This window comes from Chiloscyllium punctatum, chromosome 40 (genome assembly GCF_047496795.1).
Source record: "Chiloscyllium punctatum isolate Juve2018m chromosome 40, sChiPun1.3, whole genome shotgun sequence".
NCBI classification, from domain to species: domain Eukaryota; kingdom Metazoa; phylum Chordata; class Chondrichthyes; order Orectolobiformes; family Hemiscylliidae; genus Chiloscyllium; species Chiloscyllium punctatum.
The window spans coordinates 16,034,328-16,059,178 of record NC_092778.1 but is presented as its reverse complement, the minus strand read 5'-3'; the positions used below and the strand labels follow the sequence as shown (position 1 = coordinate 16,059,178).

At 41.4% G+C, this 24,851-nt stretch overlaps 1 protein-coding gene and 1 non-coding gene across 2 annotated transcripts in view; one reads left to right on the top strand and one right to left on the bottom strand.

Moving 5' to 3' along the window:
* Positions 1 to 24,851, bottom strand: part of LOC140464383 (uncharacterized) — a 486,266-nt gene that overhangs the window by 281,073 nt on the left and 180,342 nt on the right. The window contains exons 72-78 of the mRNA XM_072559375.1: positions 24,499 to 24,584; positions 21,947 to 22,074; positions 19,959 to 20,114; positions 15,819 to 16,006; positions 10,750 to 10,835; positions 7,912 to 8,039; positions 1,490 to 1,645 (exon numbers count right to left, since the gene is read on the bottom strand). Coding sequence (XP_072415476.1) covers positions 1,490 to 1,645; positions 7,912 to 8,039; positions 10,750 to 10,835; positions 15,819 to 16,006; positions 19,959 to 20,114; positions 21,947 to 22,074; positions 24,499 to 24,584 — 928 coding nt within the window. The remainder of the gene's footprint in view (positions 1 to 1,489; positions 1,646 to 7,911; positions 8,040 to 10,749; positions 10,836 to 15,818; positions 16,007 to 19,958; positions 20,115 to 21,946; positions 22,075 to 24,498; positions 24,585 to 24,851) is intronic.
* Positions 18,011 to 18,082, top strand: trnag-ucc (transfer RNA glycine (anticodon UCC)). The gene has a single exon. It is a non-coding gene; the product is annotated as a tRNA-Gly (tRNA).

Genomic DNA, 24,851 nt, shown 5'->3' with positions numbered 1-24,851 from the left:
TAGGAGCAGAAGTAGGCCATTCAGCCCACTGAGTCTGCTGCACCACTCACTAAGATCATCGCCAAGCTGATAATCCTCAACTCCACTTTCTTACCTGTTCTCCATAACCCTTGATTTCTTTACTGATTGAAAATCTGTCTATCCTCAGCCTTGAATAAGCTTAATGACTGAGCCTGGACAGCCCTTTGCAATAAAGAATTCCACAGATTCATTACCCTCAGAGAAGAAATTCCTCTTCATCTAATTCTGAGCTTATGTTCTTTGGTCCTAGACTCTTCTGCAGGGGACAACAACCCTTGTTGTCCTTTGCATCAACACTTGTCAAGTCCTCAATCTTGTATGCTTCAATTAGGTCAACACTGATTCTTCGAAACTCCAATGAACCAAGCCCAATCTATTCAACCTCACCTCATAAGAAAATCCCTCCATAACTAGGATCAGCCTAATAAACACTCTCTGAACTGCCTCCAAACAGTTCACAATAATTCAGAGTCGAGAGTGTTTGCTGGAAAAGCACAGCAGGTCAGGCAGCATCTGAGGAGCAGGAGAATCAACATTTCATGCACAAGCCCTTCAGCAGGAAGGGTTCATTCCTGATGAAGAGCTTTTGCTCAAAACGCCGATCCTCCGGTTCCTCGGATGCTGTCTGACCTGCTGTGCTTTTCCAGCACCACACTCTTGACTCTGATCTCCACTATCTACAGTCCTCACTTTTGCCACAATAATTCAGGTATGGTCTTCCTACTGCCTTGCATAGGTTTGGCAAGACTTCCCTATTTCGAGACTCCATTCCCTTTATTTCAGAAGACCAACACTCATTTGTCTTCCCTGTTACCAGCAGAATATCAATGCTAGATTTTGGCAAATCATTTGCAAGGACTCACAAATCTCTCTGTGCTGCAGCTTTCCAGTAGTTACAGATTGCCTTCCTAAAAATGTGTCCTTAATGTCAACTCTTGTGGAAATTCAAATAAGTTACATTCACTGCTTCCCCTTTACAATCCTGCTTGATACCTCCTTAAAAGAATTCTAATAAATTTGTCAGGCATGATTTCCCTTCATGAAGCTATGCTGACTCTGCTTGATCATATTATACATTTCTAAATGCTTTGCTTATACATCCAAAAACAGCTAACATTTTCCCAAACAGGCACTAAGGTAACTGACTTAGAGTTACCTTTTTTCAACTCCTTCCCAGTTTGAACAGAGGTGTCACATTGACAATCCATTAACACATTTCTAGAATCTAAAGGTTCTGGGAGGATTACTATCAGTGCATCCACTATCTCGGTAGTTCCATTTAATAGCCTGGAATCCCATCAGGTAATCGGTTTTATTGATCTTTAGCCCCATTACTTTCCCTCTAGTATTTAGTTCTCTCTTGTCTTTTTGCCCTTTGATTATTTGGTACTTTTGGAATGTTGAACACTAAAATTTGTCTGTGTTAATTCTTGCAATCCCTAAAGTATAAGTAATATTTTGAGCTCACATCTTGGGTTGCATTGGTGAAAGCATCTATAAATGCAGCCAAATTCTGGATGGGTTTGATATTCAGAAGTACAATGGTTAGAGTCCTGTTGTCATTAATGAATCCAGGTATTCTCAACCGATCAGCCAATTCACTTGGAGCGATGGTACTCAGCACCTGTACAAATACAATAGAGAATTTCAAAACCATGTGCATCAATGACTAACTGTTATTTGTTGGATGGAATAGATGCATGTATATATACCACTGAGCCAAAAATTAATTTGTCCAAGTCAGAACAGATAAATTGCTTGAATGTTCAATGGGACGCGAATATGAAAGGAATCCACCCGAGTGTAAAATCTTTCTCAAATGCAATCAAACATAACAGGATAAAGGAACACCACCTCCAACAAATTCCCCTCTAAGCCACTCACCAGCCTGTCTTGGAAACACATTATTGTTCCTTCAGTGGGTCCGAAACCAAGAGCTCCCTTCCTAATAGCACATGGGCATACCTAACCTATAGCAAATGGACTACAACCGTTCAAAGAAAGTAGTTCACCATCACCTTCTCAAAGACAACCAGAATGGTCAACCAGCAAAGCCCATATTCCTGGTGAATAAAAAATAGTTCAATGCCCTTGAATTAAAACATTTCTTCTCATCTCGGTCAAAAATAATCTATCGGGTGTCCTAGGAATCTGACCCCTGGTTCTGGCCCCCATGCCAGAGGAAACATCCTCCCTGATTCAGCCTGTCCAGCCCCTTCAAACTTTTAAATGATTCAATACGATCCCTTCTCAGTCCTCTCAACTCCAGTGAAGACTGGCCAAGTCAACCCACTATCCCCTCATCCAAACATTTTGTCAGCCCAGGAACCAGTTCAATGAATTTTTACTGCACTCACTCCAAGGCGGGCGCAGGTTTTCTTGGATAAGGAGGCCAAGACTACACACCCTTTATTCAAACAGGAGCAAGGCAGACAGTAGAAAACCACTGACTAGTCAGTTTAACGTCTGTCATCATGAAATTGTTACAAGGCATTATTAAGGAAGTAATACAGGACAATTGGAAAGTCAAAACATAATTGATCCGAGTCAGCATGGTTTTATGAAAAGTTAATCATATTTGATTAATTTGCTAGATTACTGAAAGTTGTAATGAGTGAAATGGATAATGGGGATCCTGCAGCTACAGTTCATCCTGACTCCAGAAGGCATTTGATAAGGTGCTGCTCATAAGGTTAATATATAAGCTAAGATCACATGGAGTTAGGGTTAATACATTAGCTTGGGTTAAGGGTTCAAAAAGTGTGGCGCTGGAAAAGCACAGCTGGTCAGGCAGCGTCCGAGGAGCAGGAGAGTCAACGTTTCAAGCATAAGCTCTTCATCATTCAAAACGTTGGGTCCCCTGTTCCTCGGACGCTGCCTGACCGGTTGTGTTTTTCCAGCGTCTCTAATCTCCAGCATCTATAGTTCACACTTTCTCCTGAGTTAAGGATTGGTTCACTAATAGAAAGCAGAGAGGTGGAGCAAATGGATGTTTTTCTGGTTGGCAAGATGTAATTAGTGGGAATGCCACAGGGCTCAGTCCTCAGGCCTCAATTACTTACAATCTATATTAAGGATTGAATGCAGGGATAGGAAGTACTTTAGTCAAATTGGCAGATGGCATTAAAACATATGGGAAAGTAAATTGCAATGAAGAGATTTTAAAAAGTGGATAGGAACAGACTAGGTGAATGGGCCAAAATTTGGCAGATGGCACTAAAGTAGATAAATGCAGGGTCCTAAGAATAGCAAGGCAGTTTACTATCTAATTGGAGAAAAATGTCACAGTTCTTAGGTGCAGCTTAATCTGGGTGTCATTGTGCATGAATTGCAGAAAACTAGTATGTAAGTATAGCAGGCAAACATAATCTTAGCAACTATTGCTAAAGGGAAAGAGCATAAAAGTAGGCAAATGTTCCTGCAACTGTACAAGGCATTAGCGAGACCACATTTGGAGTATAGTTTTGATTCCCCATACTTGAAGGATGTAGTTGCCTTGGAGGCATTTCAGAGGAGGTTCATGAGATTGATTCTAGAGATTGAGGGTCTGTTTTATGAAGAGAAACAGCAGCTTAGGACTGTACTCTATAGGTTCAGAAGAATGAAAGGTGATCTAATTGAAAAATATAAGATATAAATCCAAAGATGTGCAGGTTAAGCGAATTGGCCATGCTAAATTGCCCACCGTGTTCAAGGATATGTAATTTAGGTAGGTTAGTCTTGGGAAATGTTCAGTAATAGGGGATAAGGGGAATGGGTCTGCGTGGATTACTCTTCAGAGGGTCGGTGTGGACTTGTTGGGCCAAATGGCCTGTTTCCACACTGGAGGGATGCTCTGATTTTATGATTAAAGGGAATTGACAAAGTAGATGTAGAGCAGATATTTTGCCTTATATGGTAATCTAGAAGGAGAGGTCATAGTTTTAGAATAAGGGGTAGCAGATTTAAAACACAAGATGAGGAGGAATTACTTCTTCAAATACCTATAAAGGAAGAGAGAGGTCAAAGTGAACACAGGTCCCTCAGAAAAAGAATCTGGGTGATAGTTACAGGGAAGAACGAAATAGCAAGAGGGGTTAAACAGATATTTTGCATCAGTCTTGGCGGTGAAAGATATTTCAAAAGTCCAATGAGAACAAAGGACAGAGTATTATTCAAATGGAGAAAGACTGCAGAAAACTGAACACAAAGGGACCTGGGAGAATTTGTGCATCAAAAACAGAAAACTAGCATACTGGAGCAGCAGGGAATCAGGAATATTGACCCTTATTTCAAGGGGGTTGGTGGCACAGTGGTTAGCACTGCTGTCTCTCAGCACCAGAGACCCGGGTTCAATTCCCACCTCAGGCAACTGTCTTTGCGGAGTTTGCACATTCTCCCTGTGTCTGTGTGGGTTTCCTCCGGGTGCTCCGGTCTCCTCCCACAGTCCAAAGATGTGCAGGTTAGGTGAATTGGCCATGCTAAATTGCCCGTAGTGTTAGGTGTAGGAGTAAATGTAGGGGAATGGGTCTGGGTGGGTTGCTCTTCGGAGGGTTGGTGCGGACTTATTGGGCCGAAGAGCCTGTTTCCAGACTGTAAGTAATCCAATCATAAGAGTAGAGAAGTCTTACCACACCTGTACAAGGTCCTAGTGAGACCACATCTGGAGTATTGTGAGCAGTTTTGGTCCCCTAATTTAAGGAAGGATATTATTTCATTGGAGGCCATTCAGAGAAGGTTCGTGACGATAGTGCAGATTGAAATTGGCAGGTATAATGTGTATGGGAGATGTGGCTGCAAGGGGATCAGGACTGGGAACTAAATATCCAAGGATATACATCCTATCAAGAGAGTTGCCTTATTAGTAAGAAATAAAATTAAATCAAAAGCAAGAAACAATGTAGGGTCAGATGATATAGAATCTGTGTGGATAGAGTTAAGGAACCACAAAGGTGAAAAGTCCACAATGGGAGTTATATACAGGGTGTGGGGCACAAGATACACCGGGAGATTGAAAAGGCGTGTAAGAAAGGCAAGATTACAGTGATCTTGCGGGATTTCAATATTGATTGGGAAAATCAGGTTAGTAGTGGATCACAAGAAAAGGAACTTGTGGAATGTCTACAAATGGGCTTTTTGGAGCAGTGTGTGGTGGAGCCCACTAGGGGACAGGCAATACTGGATTTAGTGTTGTGCCATGTGGCAGACTGGATAAGGGAGCTTAAGGTGAGGGAACACTTAAGTGGCGGTGACCATAACATGATGAATTTATTCTGCAATTTGAGAGGGAGAAGGTGGGAATCAGTGGTAACGGTAATAGTTGAATAAAGGCAACTAAAGAGGCATGAGGGAGGAGCTGGCCAGAATTGACTTGGAAATGGGCCTAGCAGGAAAGACAGTAGAACAGCCATGGCAGGAGTTTCTGGAAGTAATTCAGGGGACACAGCAGAAATTCATCACAAGGAAAAAGAGGCATGGTACAGGGAGGATGAGGCAACCATGGCTGACTGGGGAAGTCAGGGATGGCGTAAAAACAAAAGAGAAAGTATATAATGTGGCAAAGGGTACTGGGAAGCCAGAGGATTGGGAAGCCTACAAAGACCAACAGAGGAATACTGAATGGCCTGGACAGAGTGGACGTTGGGAAGATGTTTCCATTAGCATAAGAGAGGAGGACCCCAAGGCATAGTCTTCATGTAAAGGGATGAACTTTTAGAACGGTGATAAGGAGAAACTTCTTCAGCCAGAGAGTGGTGAATCTATGGAATTCACTGCCACAGAAGGCTGAGGAGGCCAGGTCATTGAGTATATTTAAGTCTGAAATAGATAGATTGCCAAAGGGATCAAAGATTACAGGGAGAAAGCAGGAGAATTGTTGAGTAACTTATCAGCCATGATAGAATAATGGAGCAGATACAATGGACCAAATGGCCTAATTTCTGCTCCTATGTCTTCTGGTCTTATGATGATCCCTGATATAGAGGGATTGTCATTATGAACAATGGAGGGCAGCACAGTGGCTCAGTGGTTAGCACTGCTGCCTCACAGCGCCAGGGATTCGGGTTCAATTCCCACTTCGGGCAACTGTCTCTGTGGAGTTTGCACATTCTCCCCCTGTCTGCATGGGTTTCTTCCAGGTGCTCTGGTTTCCTCCCAGAGTCGAAAGATATGCAGGTTAGGTGAATTGGCCATGCTAAATTGCTAAATAAATAGGTGCATTTGTCAGGGTGGGTTGCTCTTCGGAGGGTCAGTGTAGACTTGTTGGGCTGAAGGTCCTGTTTCCACAGTGTAGGGAATCTAATCTAAAAAAAAATTAAACAGGTGGGGACTGTACTGCCAGGAGTCTAGAAGAATGAGAGGTGATCTGTATAAACCAACTGGGATTCTTAAGGAGCTTGACAGGGCAAATGCTGACAGGATATTTCCCCTCATGGAAGGGTCAAGGACCAAAAGGCATAGGGTCGGAATAAAGGGGTGCCAATTTAAGACTAAGATGAGGAGGAATGTCTTCTCTCAGAGAGTTGAGAGTCTTTGGAAGTCCTTGTCACAGATGAGCTGTGGGGGGCAGAGTCCTTGTGGACATTTAAGACAGAGATAGAAAGGTTCTTAATCAGTTGGGTTATGGGAAAAATGCAGGAGTCCTGATGAAGGGTCCTGCCTGAAACATCAACTCTCCTGTACCTCAGGTGCTGCCTTATCTGCTGTGCTTTTGCCAGCGCCACAACTTATCGATTCTGACTCTTCAGCACCTGCAGTCCTCACTATCTCCGTGGTTACTCCACCTAACCTAAAGAGCCCTCAACACTACAGGCAATTTAGCATGGCCAATCCACCTAACCTGCAAATCTTTGAACTTTATGTGTATGTTATCTTTAAAAAAATGCCATTTACAAGTTCGCTGATAACACCACCAAAGTCAGTCAAATCTCAGATGGCAATGAAACACACTACAGATGGGAGATGGAAGACCTGGAAAAATGGTGCACTGAAAACAACCTAGCTCTCAATGCCAGCAAAACCAAGGAACTCATTATTGACTTTCAGTGTTGCTCATGCCCCCCTCCACATCAAAGCACAGAGGTGGAACGACTGGAGACTGTCAAGCTCCTGGGAGTGGTCATCCACAACAAGCTTTCTTGGACTCTTCATGTGGACACACTGGTTACAAAGGCTCAACAACGTCTCTTCCTCCTCAGGCAGCTGAGGAAATTTGGCATGATGGCAAATACCCTCGCCAACTTTTATAGGTGCGCCATTGAGAGCATTTTGTCTGGATGTATTACTACATGGTATGGCAACTGTACCATTCAAGATCAGAGACAGTTACAGAGAGTGGCCCAGACAATCACAAATACCAACCTCCCATCTATAGAATCCATCTACCACACCTGCTGTCACCAGCATTCTCAAAGATCCAGCCCGCCCTGGCTATGCTTTTCTATAATCTCTACCATCGGGGAGAAGGTACAGAAACCTGAACACACACACCAGCCGGTTTTGAAACAGTTTCTACCCTACTGTTGTTAGAATACTGAATGGACTCACAAACTCTTAACATTTGCCTCTACCTGTGTTTTTGTTTTTGCCGCTGTTTACCTATTATTCGCTTATCTATGCTACTTAACTCTGTGATCTGCCTGTATTGCTCACAAACCAATCTTTCCATTGTGCCTCGGTACACGTGACAATAAATTCAATTCAATTCAATTTTATTATAGTAACAAAGACGTCAATGTTCCTTCTAGTAATATGTTGCAGAATAATCTGGACGTTTGGATTCCTATTTCCTAGTGAGTTCACTGTGTCACTTAGATCATTGAGGACGGTGCCAATTGAACACTGTTTATGGTTAAAGTTGATCTGGAAAAAGATAGCCCTCTCCACTCCATTTCACAGATTACTTTCATTTACCTCAGCCACACGGTCAGGAGGAACCAGTGAAGAAACATCCTTCAGTGTTAGAAAGACAACGTAACCTTGAAAATATGTTTCCAGGAAAAGGAGAAAACTGCTGTTGTTATAACAATAAAGAGGGAATGCTGGAAACAAAAACAAAAAAAATTCCATTAATTTCAATTTTTTTATTCACACAAGAAACATCTTGAGTTGACATGAATAAAGGAAAGCCCAAATCATGCAACAGAATGAAACAGATAATTATTGTGGATTTGTCATCATTACTGTCACAGAAAAGGATCATTAGCCTGGCAACAACTGCTTTTGAACTTTAATATATGTTGTCTGTTTGCCAGATTTGTTTTATACAGTGGTCAACATTAAATGACAAGTATCAAAAAGGAGATGTTTGATTTGAAAGACAATCATGGAAAAGTGTCTCATGGTCTGCTGTAGTCATGTGACCTCTACTATGAGGAGTACATAATTTAGTTCCCTTCACTAACCTTCTCATCCTACTACCACATGATTACGTTGTATACTCAAAACATTATCATACTGCTGCCTGGAGGGATTTGCTGTATGTACACATTGGCTGCTTCATAAATGAATGGTAAGTCTTTCTTTACCTCTGTGTTTGCTGAGGCCACATGCGACTATCTTTTGGTTTTCAACTTTGTTTACAAGCTTTGTTTGCAATATGTTAAATGCACATGTGAAATGCAGACCTTTTCCTTTCTGTTTCAGCAACTATCCTTATATCTTGGTGCAGGCAAACTTGATGTTTTTTCTCTCGTGTCTTTTGAGTGTCCAATCTACTTCAATTCATACACTCATCCTTTCCTCCAGAATTTCTCTCTAGCCAAAATGACAAAGCGTTGGATGCTGTAATATATGGACTATCTGAAAGTTTTTAAACTCCTTTAACAGGAGCAACTCTGCACCAAATAGTCACCAGACTTCTGACAAGGACTGATGCACATGTTAAACTAGCCAAAAGCACCAGTCAAAAAAATGTCTTTATTCTGATTTGAGACATCAGTTGAGGTTTCAATCATATTCTGTTGAGATGTTTCCATCGAGTTGGTTCCTAGATGTGGCTTGATGTTTTTGAATATACATAGGAATAAGGCATTATATATCAATTAATTACCTTCAACTTTTTTCCACAGGATGAGGTGTTGCTGGCTAGGCCAGCATTTATTGCCTATCCCTAATTGCCCAGAGGGCAGTTAAGAGTCAACCACACTACTGTAGGTTCAGAGTCACATTAGGCCAGACCAGGTAAGGATGTCAGTTTCTGTCCCTGAAGGACATTAGTGAACCAGATGGGTTTTTACCGATAATTGACAATGAATTCATGCATTAGACTCTTAATTCAAATTCCACCATCTGCTGTGGCGGGATTTGAAACCAAGTCCCCAGAACATTACCTGAGTCTCTGAATTAGTAGTCTAACGATAGTACCACTAGGCCATCACCTCCCTTGTATTCAGGAAATTTAGAGACCCAGATTTTGGGTCGCAGTTGGATGCGCAGAGACAGAAGGATTCCCAGCTCCTTGAAACTGACCTTTAAAAAGGCAGTCCAGACCTGTGATTGGCCTGGGGTATCGGCCTGGATAAAATATTGGGACAGGCGACTTAAGAACTCATAGCAGACGGTTGCGGAATCAGTCATGCAACTGTAATCCAATGATGGAAACTGGCAAGCTTAGGTTAACAGACCCTTTCTAAACACTGCAGTCATTACTTTTTCAGAAAAACAATGGTTAGGCCTTTTATGTGGGTTGATGCTTTACGCATCTCCCTTTGACAGCTCCTTCTGACAGTGTTGACATCTGATTTTGATGAGTCTGTCAACTATGAGCTTGACTGTAATGAGTTTATACACTTTTCAAGTACACTTATGCCTTCTTTCAACAATTGCACACAGTCCCTTACTTCCCTAAAAGAATATGTGACCATCCTCAAAGGTGTCCCAAGACCAGACCTAAAAGGGCATCATAGCTCTCCAAATAGCTCTTAACTGTACATCCAAAACAAAAAACCACAAACTTCAGACTTGCTCTATTGTACAAATTTCAAGTTTCATCTAAAGGGGTGCCAAAATCCAATTTCTATGGAGGCAACTGTTGACTTAATGTGGCCAGCTGCCTCTGCAATCCCCTTCTCTGTTGTGGCGAAAATCTGGGATAAAGTCAACTACATAAGGTAGGACCAAAACGATCAATAGACCAGATCAGATACGGCTGACAGATCTCCTCTCATGAAAGGCATATTCCACCTCATATCAAAACATTCACCATTAGTTGAGCATGCAGATTTTTAACAAAAACATTAAAGTCCAAATAAACTTTAATTTGAACAATATTTGTTGGAGGCAAGTGGTCTAACCTCATTCAACACATCTTTTACCTTTAATATCTTCATTGGTCAAAACAGGATTGAAAATGCTACAAGTTAAGCTTTGCTCTAGACTTTTGGTTTAAGTTGTTAAAGGAGTAAATCTACCCTGCACTGATAGGAGCCAGTTTAAGACTCAAATGGCAAAACCCAGCCTTGTAAGAAGCATATACTCCTCTCTTTAGAGATGCTGGTAGTATGAGCACAAGAGAATATCTCGTAATGTCCTTTAGTTTCTAAAAATAGGTTTGAAATTGCAGGCATGTAAACAAAAAATCTTTTGAAGCAAAACTGGATCAAAATAAGATTGAATTATTCTGAGATTAGAAAAGTATTAACAAGGACATCATAGATATGAAAATTCACCTATTAATCAAACCACAAGATGATTAAATCACTGAACAGGAACAGCTATGTTTATATAAAAGATCAAATTTTATTTCATTACCTTTATGGTAGGTTAATAAGTTTTTATATACAGCCTGTTGATCCCTGATTTTCAGACGATCTTTGAAATAGCTCAGTAAATCAACTCTGTACAGAAGAAAAAGGAACATTTCAGATCTACAGATATCCAGAATTAATGATATCATCTTCACAAAGGAGGGTGAAATTTATTCAAATTATAATTCTTTTAAAAAAGGCTATAGACTTGTGTGAAAGTCCTGTAAACTATTTCACATTCTATCAACCTGTTAATTTGAAATGAACTCAAATAGTTTAAAATATTCAGGGTGAGAATTCATATAAAGGGTAAGGTCGTTTTTAGCTCCTCTGCATGCACAATCAAACAGCTGGTAAACATGAAGTCCCTACTTAAAAGCATTATGAGAGACCCAGCAACACAGTGACTGTATTGCCCAAGGTTTATCTTCTTTCCTGGAAAGTTAAAATCCCACAGCATTACCACCCTACTATTCTTACAGATAACTGAGATCTCCTTACAAATTTGTTTCTCAACTTCCCACTGACTATTCTTATTTCTCGGTTCCACCCAAATAACTTCCCTGGACGTACTCCCCAGAATATCCTGCCTAGGTACAGCTGTAATGTTTTCCCTGATCAAAAACACCACTCTCCCTCCTCTCTTGCCCCCTTTTCTATCCTTCCTGTAGAATCTATACCCTGGAACATTAAGCTGCCAGTCCTGAATATCCCTGAGGCGAAAGTGAGGACTGCAATTGCTGGAGATTAGAGTCGGGAGTGTGGAAAAGCACAGCAGGTCAAGCAGCATCTGAGGAGCAGGAAAATTGCGTTTTGTGCAAAAGCCCTTCATCAGGAATGAGGCTGGGAGTATCCAGGGTGGAGAGATAAATGGGAGGGGGGTGGGGCTGGGGAGAGGTAGATTAGAGTGTGATAGGTGGATGGAGGTGGGGCAATGGTGATAGATTGAAGGGGAGGTTGGAGCAGATAGATGGGAAGCAAGATGGGCAGGTAGGACAGGTCATGAGGACAGTGCTGAGCTGGATGTTTGGAACTGAGATAAAGTGGGGGAGGGAAAATGTGGAAACTGGTGAAATCCACATTGATGCCATGGGGTTGGAGAATCCCAAGATGGAAGATGAGGCATTCTTCCTCCAAGCATCAGGTGGTAAGGGAGTGGTGATGGAGGAGGCTCAGGAGCTGCATGTCCTCAGCAGAGTGGGAGGGGGAGTTGAAGTGTTTGGCCTTGGGGCATTGGGGTTGATTGGTGCAGATGTCCTGGAGGTGTTCCCTAAAATGCTCTGCGAGAAGGCATCCTGTCTCTGCAATGTAGAGGTGACCGCATCAGGAGCAACAGATACGGTAAATGACGTGTAGAAGTGCAGATGAAGCTTTGATGGATGTGGAAGATTCCTTTGGGGCATTGGACGGAGGTGAAGGGGGAGACATGTGTGCAGGTTTTGCAATTCCTGCGGGGGAAGGTGCCAGGAGGGGAGGGTGGGTTGTTGGGGGTCTGATGAGGGAATGGCCTTTCCAGAAAGGGTGGGGAGGGAAATATATCTCTGGTGGTGGGGGCCATTTGTCGGTGGCAGAAATAGAGGAGGATGATGGATGGAGGTTGTTAGGGTGAAAGGTGAGGACCAGGGTGTTGTGTCTTTGTTGCGGTTGGAGGGGTTGGGTTCAAGGGTGTAGGTGCGGGAAGTGGATGAGATGCATTGGAGGGCATCTTCAAGCACGTGGGAGGGGAAATTGTGTCGTTAAAGGAGGTGGCCATCTGATGTGTTCTATGGTGGAACTGGTCCTCCTGGGCGCAGACACGGCGGAGGCAGAGGAATTGGGAATAAATATCCCTGTCTCTGTCATGTCTCTATAATTGCTATAATATCCCAGTCCCATATTCCTAACCACACCCTGAGTTCATCTGTCTTACCTGTTAGGAATTTTGCACTGAAATAAATGCAGTTTAATTTATCAGTCCTACCTCGTTCTCTGGTTTGTTTCTGCCTACCTTGACTGTTTGACTTGCTCCTTTTCCCAACTGCACCAATCTCAGGTAGTTCTCTTTTCTCACTATCTCCCTGGGTCCCTCTCTGCAACCTTACTAGTTTAAATCCTCCTGAATATCTCTAGCAAATCTCCCCATTAGTATATTAATGTTTTTATTGGTCATTCATTGAGAATAAGAGTTGGGAGATCATGTTACAGCTTTATAGGACATTGGTTAGGCCAATTTTGGAATAATGCATTAAATTCTGGTCTCCCTGCCATAGGAAGGCTGTTGTGAAACTTGAAAGAGTTCAGAAAACATTTGCAAGGATGTTGTCAGGATTGGACGGTTTGAGCTATAGGGAGAGGCTGAATAGGCTGGGATTATTTTCCCTGGAGTGTTGGAGGCTGAGGGGTGACCTTAGAGAAGTTTATAAAATCATGAGGGGCATGGAGAGGGTGAAGAGTTAAGGTCTTTTCCATAGGGTAGGGAATTCCAAAACTAGACGGTATAGGTTTAAGGTGAGTGGGAAAAGACTTAAAAGGACATCAGGGGTAACTTTTTCAAAGAGTGTGGTGCATGTATGGAGTGAGCTGCCAGAGGAAGTGGTGGAGGCTGGTACAGTTATAATATTTAAAAGGCATCTGGATGGGTACATGAACAGGAAGGGTTGAGAGGAATGTGGGCCGAATGCTGGCAAATGGGATTAGATTAATTTAGGATATCTGGTCAGCGTGGACAAGTTGGACCAAAGGGTGTGTTTCCATGCTGTACAGCTCTATGGCCATATTACGCTATCTCTGAATAAATGAGTTGGGGCAATAATTGCAGGGTTGCCGATGGAAACCACTTTCCAGCAACAAAAAAGTGTGACGCTATCAGTCCATCAGAAGAATGGACATCATACATTCTTCCCCATACAATATAATATCCTTTCATAATTAATACCTTCCATAATATCTTCTGGAGATGGTCACCTTATACTTAAAAATGTGCAGAAAGGGGTCAAGAGGCAAACAAACAGAGCCAAGCAAATAATACTTGTGAGGATAATGATTCATTAGAGCACTGTGGCCAGATTGAGTGGGGGGTTCAGCTATATATAGGGGCAGGATGAAAATTGGCAAAGCAGCCAATGACATTGGGTTCAATAGTTGGGGAAACAATGATGTGCTTTTATGTCCCATGGACATGAATAATGTTTGAGGAATGAAAGATTGCTTCTTTAGTGTGAGGCTAATGTTGTTGTCAAATGGCTTTGGAGCTTTTTGAGGAATGAGTTTGAACAACCAGAGGTAATGAATTATATCAGTTTTCTACACAGGTAGAAACAGGGATAAGCAGATGCTGGAGGAGTAGGAAAGTGACGAACAAACAGCTCCTTAAATGGTAGCAAGCTCCACATTGGAGGATGGGTGGTTAGCTCAGTTGGCTGGACAGCTGGTTTGTAACACAGAATGATAGCAACATCAAGGGTTCAATTCTAGCACCAGTTGAAGTCACCCTGAAGGGCTCTCTTCCTCAACCTTATAAGATATAGGAGCAGAATTAACCTATTGAGTCTGCTCTGCTGTTCAATGATGGCTGATATGCTCCTCATCCCTTTTTCCAGCCTTCTGTACATATCCCTTCAACCCTTTACCAATGAAAAATCTGTCTAACTCTCTTTTAAGTTTATTCACTGTCCCAGCACTTTGGGGTAACGAATTCCACAGGTTCACAACCCTTTGGGAGAAGTATTTTCTCCCCAACTCTGGTATAAATTTGCTGCCCCTTATCCTAAGACCTCATGTCCTAGAATGCTTCACAAAAGAAAGCATCCACTCCATGTCTATTTTATACACATCTTTTATCATCTTGCATACCATAATTTGATCTCCCCTATTTTTCTAAAACCTCTCCCTCACTTGAGGTATGGTGAGCTGCAGGTTAAATCACTACCAGTCAACTCTCTCTCATTAGACAGCAGCCCAAGGTCTGGGAAGATTATGGCAACTTTAAGTGACCTTTACTTTAACTTCCACATTACAGCCCAGCGTCACTTGACAGTGAGCATCAACTAGAACAAGAGATACATGGCCTGACAGCTAGTGCAGGTAGGAAAGCAATTGACTCACAAGGTGTTTGGACTAATTCTAATGTATAGGGACTATAAAGACCAGAGGGGTTACACCTCTACAGAATCAGAGCCAAACATTCTCTTGGGGGAAGGGGAAGGGGGAGGTGGAGGGGGGTTGCAAGTGCTGTTGCACTTTGGCAACAAAAAAAAATATAGACCAAGAAAACAACTCTGTGTGGGAATGACATGGGCTGATTTGCTCTTGCCAAGAGCTAGCATGGAAACAGCAGGCTGAATAGCCTCTTTCTCGGCTTCTTCCAAAGCTGCAAAAAGCACCATGCCGGACTCAAAACACTAACTCTGAGTTTTGCTGTCCACAGATCCTGCCGAATCTGCTAATATCTCCAGTATTCCCTGTTTTTGTTTCAAAATTAACCTTGGGGGTCTTCCAGTTTACTCCTCTCATTTCCTACAATCTATGGGGAAGGGGAGAGGGAGGGAAGAGAGATGCAGTTACTTGGCAAAAGCCATCCATACTAAAACTGTCCATCTGATTCAGAGTGCTACAGTGTCTGGACATTAAGCAGTCCTCATTTAAAAGGCAGATATGGCTCCACTCCAAGAGAGGAAATTTGATCATCTCAGACTGGGATAAAAGAGGACAGCTACTGGCATTATAGTCTTCTTATTCCTAATATTTGTTTATGAGAATGAGAAAAGCTTAAAAAGATTCCCTCAGCAATACTTATTAGAGGGTGCATCTAAGACTACAGCTCATCATTACGGAGACTGTGTGATCACCCAGAGATGTTTCTCACAATATATGTTTGGAAGTGAAGAGAAAAGAAAAAATGGAAACAAATCAAGATGGTTGCAACAGTGCTGTGGACCCTTACATATTACATATATGCTCCAGTTCCATGTGATGCGTGTTCTCATTGGACAGAAGTGAATTACAGAGGTGTTTAGCTCAATGGTTACTGAATCATGCATGGAGTTACATGAAATTGTAAGCATTTCAGTTGAAGATGCATTAAATTGTACTTACATTCGTTTGAAGAGAGGACATGGGAATCTCCGGCTGTCATTGGAAGCCAAAACAGTCTTTGTGATTAATGGCAGGGATGGAATCAACGTGTTATTGAGCCATACGTCCACATCTATATCACTGACTCCAGACATGCTTCGGTAAAACTCTTTCTGTAACTCTTCTACCACATCATCAAAATATTCACTCTGAAAAACAAAACAAGACTTTTTTTAAAAAGACTTAGGTAAAACAAATTCTCTCATCATGCCATATATTGCCTTTCAAATTATCAGACTTATTCATGAAAATCAGTTAACTTAAACCAGAAATAATTCTGAACATTAGTCACAACTAGGAAAAGACTTTGGAAGGATTTAAGTTATCTTCCGGTATTTTATGCGCCAGTTATAATGATGGCCATTACTATACATCCCATCTCCTCTCCACAGAGTTTCCAACATGGCTCAGTGGTTAGCACTGCTGCCTCACAGCACCAGGGACCTGGGTTTGATTACCACCAGAAAGACTGCCTGTGTGGAGTTTGCACATTCTCCCTCTGTGTGCGTGGGTTACCTCTGTGTGCTCTGGTTTCCTCCCACAATCCAAAGATGTGCAGATCAGGTGAATTAGCCATGAGAAATCGCCCATAGTGTTAGGTGCATTAGTCAGTCAGAAATAGGTCTGGGTGGCTTACTCTTCGAAGGATCGGTGTGAGCATGTTGGGCCAAATGGTCTGTTTCCATACTGTAGGGAATCAATCCTAAGAGGCCACTTAGCCCATGGTGTCCATGCTGGTCAACAAGGATCTGACTATATTACATAAAAACAGAAAGAATTGTGCATGCTGGATATTAGGAATTGATGGAATTCTGAGGAAAGATCATTGAACCCAAAACATTAACTCTGATTTCTCTCCACAGAAGTTGCCAGGCCTGCTGAGCAATTTACATTTTTGTTTCTGATGACACTGCACAGTTTACAGCTCTTAGCCCTGGATCCTACGGCAAGACAAGTGAAGATCTAACCACTGCCAAACTGTTACAAGAGTTTATGACTCAACCACCCCTTCAGATAGTAAGCTCTAGACTCGCATTCTGGATAAATAAAGATTTCTACAACTCTTCTCTTCTTTCACTTGAAATTTATGTCCTTTGATTATTGACATCTGTACTGATGGAAAAGATGCCTTCACATCTATCTTATGTATGCCTCTGATATTCTTGTACTCTTCTATCTCATTCTATCTCCTCCTTCAAAAGAAAGCAACCCCAGCCGAGCCATTCTTTCCTTGCAGCTCAGACCCTCCAAGCCCAGGTAGTATCAATCTCATCTGCACCCTCTATAGTGCAATCACATCATTCCAATATATTTCTAGTTGCCTCATCAAAAAGAAAAGTCAATCAGGCTTTTCAAACACGACCCTCCCTTAACAAATTCATGCTGACTATCCTTGATTAACCTATGTCTCGCTAAGCACAGATAGAATTCTGAGGGACAGAACACTCCTAATAACATCCCCATCACTGAGGTTAGACTGACTGCAATTTCCTGGTCTATCTCTTCATCCCACTTTTAATAAAATGACCATGTTATCAGTCTTCTAGTCTTCTGGCACCATACCTGTGGCCAGAGAGGATTTGCAAATGCTGCCAGGATCTGCTACTATCTCCGTTTTCCCTCTATTTTAATTGCTTCTCATAGTTCACAATCATTCACTCATATGTCTGCACCTATGTCATTTTTTTCCACCAACGCAATGTACTCATTGAAGACTGTGCCCACCACCTTCAGGTTCACACACAGATAGCCCAACAGGCCTTACTCATTTCTTCACTGGTGTCTTATTCTTCATATATTTTTAAAATCCCTTTGTGTTTTCTTTATTCTACCTACCAATGCTTCTTCATGCATCTCTTTGCTTTCCTAAATTCCCCCCAGCACTTTTTTATATTCCTCCCAGCACTCTGTCCTATTGAGACCCCTTATTTGACACAAGAGTCTCTTTCTTGCTTCATCTTAACATTTATATACCTTGACATCCTGCGTTCTCTGGCCTTTATCCCACCCTTTTTGTCTTTCCAGGAAAAGCAATTGCCCTGTTCTTTCACTATTTCCTTCTTGATTGCCTCCCACTGCTCTGACACAGTTGCATCTGCAAGTAGCTACTCCCAGTCCTGAAAACAAAAAAATGCTGGGGATTTGCTAGCAGGGGGATGGTGGTATAGTGGTGAGCATAGCTGCCTTCCAAGCAGTTGACCCGGGTTCGATTCCTGGCTATCACGGTGTTGTGGTTTCTAAACTGACATCATGGGTGGCACGATGGCACAGTGGTTAGCACTGCTGCCTCACAGCGCCAGACACCTGGGTTCAATTCCCGCCTCAGGTGACTGACTGTGTGGAGTTTGCACATTCTCCCCGTGTCTGCGTGGGTTTCCTCCGGGTGCTCTGGTTTCCTCCCACAGTCCAAAAATGTGCAGGTTAGGTGAATTGGCCATGCTAAATTGCCCATGGTGTTAGGTGAAGAGGTAAATGTAGGGGAATGGGTCTGGGTGGTTTGCGCTTTGGCGGGTCGGTGTGGACTTGTTGGGCCAAAGGGCCTGTTTCCACACTGTAACTAAGCTAATCACTGCAGGTCAGTCAGTTTCCATGGAGAGGGCGCAAGCTAAAGTTTTGAGTCTAGATTACTTTTCATCAGAGCTTCCCTTCAGCTCTGATGAAGAGTCATCTAGACTCAAAACGTTAGCTTGTTTTTTTCTCTATGGATGCTGCCTGACCCATTATGATCTCCAGCATTTTTTGTTTTCAGTACAGATTCTAGCACCTCAAGTAATTTGCTGCTCCCAGTCCACTTGGGCCAAATTGTGTCTCATCTTAATAAAATTTGCCTTTGCCCCAATTTAGAACTTTCATTTCCTGCCTATCCTTATTCTTTTTCATGAGTATCTTATACTTAATTCAGTTATGGTCACTTTCTCCAAATTGGCTGCCATATTGTTAAATCTTCAACATGTCCAGACTCACCTCCTGATGTCTATTAGGACCAGAACTGCCTTGTCATTTTTTTGGCCAGCTAAATACTGTCGGAAAATGTTCTCTAGGATGCAATCTTAGAATATTGTTCCCTTCCTACTTTGCACACTGCAATTACCCCAGTAAATAGGTCAGTGGTTAAAATTCCCTACTATTGCTGCCTCATTATTCTTACTTTACTCTGAAATTTAACTAAAATTTGATCCTCTATAATTTTTGTTTCCACCCATATGGCCTCATTTGGTGATTCTTCCAAGATATCACTCCTTCTCCCTGCTGTTGTTGATTCCTTGATTAATATTGCCTCATTTCCCCACTCCCAACCACTCCTTTTCTATTCCTCTATCTATCTTGTCCCAATACTCTACAACCAGAAGTGTTGAGAGCCAAGTCTCAATCATAGCTATAATATCATATTCCCACTTACCTATCTGTGCTTTCAGCTTGTCTGCCTTCGTTTTCAGTCTCCTCGCATTCAAACAAATTCCATTCAGCCTTGCTAAACTCACCTCTTTCTGATCTAGTTTACATTTCCTCCACCTTCTAATTCCAACTCAGTTTCTCACCTCTATCAGTTACTTGCTAGGATCATATCTTTTTGCTGAACTAGTTTAAAATTGCCCAACAGCACTAGCAAACCTCCTCGCGAGGATATTGATCCCATTCCTGTTCAGATGCAACTGTCCAACTTGTACAGGTCACTTCACTCCTCAAAAAATAATTGCAATGTCTCCCAAATCTGAAAATCACCACGCACTGTCATTGAGTTTTCCTCTCTGAATGTGGCTGTGGATGTGATTATCATTCATGTGGTATATCATAGCCATTATAATTATGGGGTCATTATGGAAAAGAGTTAAAACAGTGCATTAATTAGAAAAAAAGTGAGGGAGTTGCGGATCTGAAACAGTTAGAGAAAGGCAAATTTCCAAACACTTGCGCCCTGCAAAATCTTCCATTTACTCGTGTGCAGGTAACAGATCCACTTGCTTACACTCCTGGTCAATTCGACACTTAGACATCAGGCACATTGTTCTGATGTAGTGGACTCAATTTTGGTAGAGCCACTACAGTTTATCTGCATTACATCCTACGATCTCAAAAGTAGAAGTAACATTTGCAACTCACGTCTTGGATGTTTTTGAAAAATTGATCAATAAGTATCACTAATTTATCGACGGATTGGAAGTGGATCAACACCCTGACTAGAATCACACTGCTGTCAATGAACCCAGGCGTGCTCAGCACATCAGCCAAATTTCTTGGGTTAATACTATCCAGGACCTGTAAAACACAACACAGAATTATTCGGCTATATGCATATCTGGAAGCAGACTCCAAGAAAAAAATGCATACCTACCCCTACTGTGTCAAAAATACAGAGATGCTGTGCTGGTTTATCAATATTTAGTTACCAAAGTGCAATAGACACACAAACTCCAGCAGAGATAATGGGGCAAGAAGCATTTAAATCTAAACAGTGCCAGTACTCATTTCAGGGGATAATTTCTCTTCTTCCAATTTCATTCTCTGAATCTCCCTTATCCTGTATCATATCTGTATTCTGCTTTTCTCTTTCACACCTCCCCAAGAGGTGCACCTCAACTTTTCAGATGTCCTTTTCCTTCAATTCTCTTTCTCTCTCCTTCCATGTCTCAAGTCCTTGAGCCGGTTCCCTCTCTCTCTGCCCCCTTTACCAGTTACTGTGAAGTCTTCTGCTTCTTTAATCTGAACCCCCTCCAATCCATCAATGTATCTGTTCCTCATGCATTTTGAGTTGCATTATTCACATTAACAGTCCTAAGCATGGCTTTTTTTAAAAAGAAAAGGTCACCCTGGTCTTCAAGGTGAATTTATTTTCATATTTAGTTTTATTAAAACAGATACAAAACTCAGAATGCATTGGCCAAATAGTATTTTTGTAAAGAAAAGTAAAATGGGTGTGACTCTGAAATCTATAAAGCACTGTCTAAACATAGAAAAACAAAATTACTGATGAGTTATTCGCTTGCTCATCTTTCGTAAATTAAATCCAGATATTTGTTTAAAGTTTTCAAAAAGAATCTCCATCGCACATCATTCAAGTTGGTGAAGGTATGTCAAAAGTATAATAGCTCAAATTAGTTTTTCTTTAGCCGTTAGGAGTTACAAGTGAATCCAAAGAGATGGATATGGATGAGGATGAGAACAATGAAGATATGGCAATGCATTAGTTATCGGCTTACACCTTGCCAGTACTCAGTTCCATTGATTTCAGTATAACTGAATACCAGGCACATTGCTTTATGGGTGGAAAATACAATGCCTCGCATATTGTGATCCTGTGCACCCACAATTTAACCAAGGATGCTCTAGGATTAGAAGTGGAATTGTTTTTGATATAAAATTACCAGATTGAATGGGCGGATTCTTCCCATTTTCAGAAAGATGATGGATTCAGTGACGAATTTCAGAGAAGTACATGTCAAACCAATGGTTCCACAGGTCACGCAATGCTGAATAAGCACGAACCGAGCGGTGACATGATTTACAGAACAAAGTGTCTATTGCGGTTTAGTTGGACACTTTGCCACAGTTTTTCTGGTGGCAAATGAGTTCCCCTCAAAGGTGGCATCTTGTGACTGGCAGGTCTGGGGAATCCACGAGGCTATGTGATTCCCACAGGAACTGCAGCCATTGGTGAGCTGCACTTGTAGCCACCTGCCAGCCTGTGGAGGAATTCTACTGCCAGAGGAATGGCCTTGCAGTCATTTCTTTACTCCATTAAATACTTTTACAGAAGGTGCCACAGAACGCTCCTCACTCTCCTCCCTCCAAATGTGGCAGCAACCAGCTCAAATACTCAGGCAGCACCCTTTCACGATTTCAGGCTTAAGCCTGTAGCCCCAACCACCCTTATGATGCTCTAACTGGACCTCAGACCTGTCTGGTCTCTTAATTGGTCATTGACAAGAAGATTTCCCAGCAGCAAGAGCATGCTCAGAGCTGAAAACTCACTTCTATGGCCGAAGATTCCACTCATTGTTCTAGTAGCAGGTGGCTAAGCAAACAAACTTGGTTTTTAAATACACGTTCACACCCATCTCAGTTTATCAAACAATTAAATTGCTTTTTACCTCACGTTCACGGCCAGGAGGAATCAGTGAATATGCATCGCTTAGAGTGAGAAAGTTGGAAAAACCTTGGAAATAGTCCTTCAGGAACAGAATGAAACTGGTGTTTGCAAAACACATGGCAGTGGACACTGGAGATAAAAAGCAGTAAATGTTCAGTAAGTTTTTTTAATAACCATGTTAAAAAAAGTTAGTTACTCATGAACATAGAAAATAGGAGCAGGAATAGGCCATTCGGCCCATCAAGCCTGCTACATATGATCGTGGCTGATCACCAATTCAATAGTCTATTCACGCTTTCCCTCCTATCCCTGAACCCTTTAGCCCCAAGCCAACATCTGCTTGATATCACAAAATGTATTGGCCAGGTCTGCTTTCTGTGGTAGTTAATTCCACCATTCCTTGGGCGAAGAAAGCTCAAATTGTGCAACAGGATGAAACTAATGGAATTATTTAATAAATGGTTCTTAAATTTCTAACAGCCATTATCACCAAAGTTCAGCTAACCAAAAATATCAGTCAAAAGATTACTTCATTCTATTTCGAGGCATGAAATGAGGCTAAATGTTTTGGTAATATTTTCTGTTGTATTAGTTGTTACTAATGTTTCCCATGTTTAAAAATGTGAGTACTGCATGTTGCTTATCCTCAGTTGTTTTGAATGTATTAGAAGTCAATCATTAGGCATTACTTTTTTGTGGGAATGGGCATCCAGTTTTGACAAAGTAGAGAGCCCCAAGTCCTGTTCCTGAACCTAGCACTCATGAGAGGAAGGGCGGGGGACAGGATTGGAAGAATAGAGTAGATTTTGCATTTTTCATAGAGGGAGCTACAAACTGCAATTGTCTTTTAGCAGATCTGATTTTTATTCATGATGACATGAATATGACATGAAATCTAAATCTTTGATAAAAAAATGGACTACAGTTGTCAGAATTATTTGAGAGGTCTAAAGCTGTCAGACTTATTTGATTACCCTTTTGGATAAGTCCAGATACCCCTTCAGAACAGGTCCAGGTAAGACTTTATAAGATGGAAGAGTACCCCAGTACAGCGGTGACAGTAGACATGAATGCGTGTGAAAGTTAGATAGGTTCAGTTAAACTGTCAAATATTTGAGATGTTTAAATTGCTCTTTAGTTTAAAAAGAGTTTACAATTGAAAACGAATCACTACTTGCTATTTCACTGTCTGTTAACATAAGCCTGGAGTGTTTTATGGGATGTGAGCAGCATAATTGATTCAACAAACTGTCGTTAGCACAGTGAGGTATCTGATAGTTCACAGTTAAATTGACAGCTCCAAGTTGTTACAAATTCTTTGCAACAGGGAAATGAATACAAAACCTTATTTTTGAATAGGTAATAAATACTTGAATTAAATATTTACTTTCATAAGGGGTTAAGCAATTGAAAAAAAAACATTCTTTATAATGAATTATTTTTTCAAATAAAGTCACAACTGACACATAGAAGGTTTTTTTTTCATCTCAGCATGTCTCCCAAGGTGGACATTGGATGAAGGGTGTAAAGACAAAAGTTAGCGCATAGGGCCATGGGTTGACATGACTTGAAACCAAGATCTCATAATGACTATGAAGGGATGGAATAAGAGATTAGCTATAGGGCAGTCTAGAGGGGAGCAGAGGTGGGATGGCGGGTATGAGAGACCATGAGGGAGTGGTGGTGGGGGGGATGCTTGATGTGCCATTTGTTGACATGGTTAGGATATGCAGAGTGGTGTGGTTACCAGGGTTTTGGGTAGTGAGAACCAGAGGCCTTTTTGTTTTGTTGCTATGGTTATAAATAGGACCAAATCCTGGATTACCTGACATAAACAAACTCCTGACCCAGCAGACTATATGGCTTCCTCTGCACTGTATTTAAAAGGTGGCGGGTCAGACTCCACTTGGCATCCACCCCATTGGAATGAGAATCTGACCATATAAGTGCTTTCTCCGAAGTTAGGCTTTGTGGAGTGGGGACTTACCTTGATACTGCCCTCCCTATTCAAGAGTAAAAATTCAGGCCAGTGCACGGGGCTACTATAAAATGCAGAAGAGATCAGGTCAGAGTCTGACAGATCCCTTTCCACAGGAATATTTTATATATGTATCAGAACATTTACAAGTACTTGCTGATGAAGATTATTTTGGACATTCTATTAATGAGTAAAGTTTAGTTGGGTGTTGGATGCAGATGTTGAATGTAAATGATCTACCTTAACTCAACTCATTTTGAGCTTTTGATGCTACTCTAATTTATAAGGAGACACAGATTCTACTTATAAGAGAGGCCAGTTATGCTAAGCATGAGGGAATATCTCGTGTAGACCGGCATTTTGCTACATTTTTTAATATGTGATAGGTGTCTTAGCTTAAAGATATTTTAAAGAAAAAAACATATAAAAACTGATGTTTTTGTTATGGCTGTTCTGATGGAACATAAAAAGTACTCTTTGGAAGAGTTACGCACATGTTTTGAAAAGCCATTGAACCACAAGGTGTCATAAACTACTGAACAGAAACAGCTATCAATATTAATGTATTTTAATACCTTTAGCTCTCAGCAATAATTTTCTATATATGAGTTCTTGATCACTCTTACTCAGCAGATCTTTAGCATAGCTCAATGCTGAGACACTGTAGAAAATAAACAGAAATACATCAGAAACAGGTTGCTGAGGTTAACTGTCAAAACATGCCAAGTTGAAATGGCTCTCAGGTCTACTTCTAAGAATTCTGTAGGAAAGTTGTTGTGTAATTTAACTCTTTAGATACCTGTTAATCCATTTACTCTAAATTAATTTGTGAACTGATCAAAACAACATATGATGAAATTTCAAATATAAGGTCTGTTCAAAAATGAATATGAAGAATGCCTCAGCCACACACAAGCACACTGTAAAT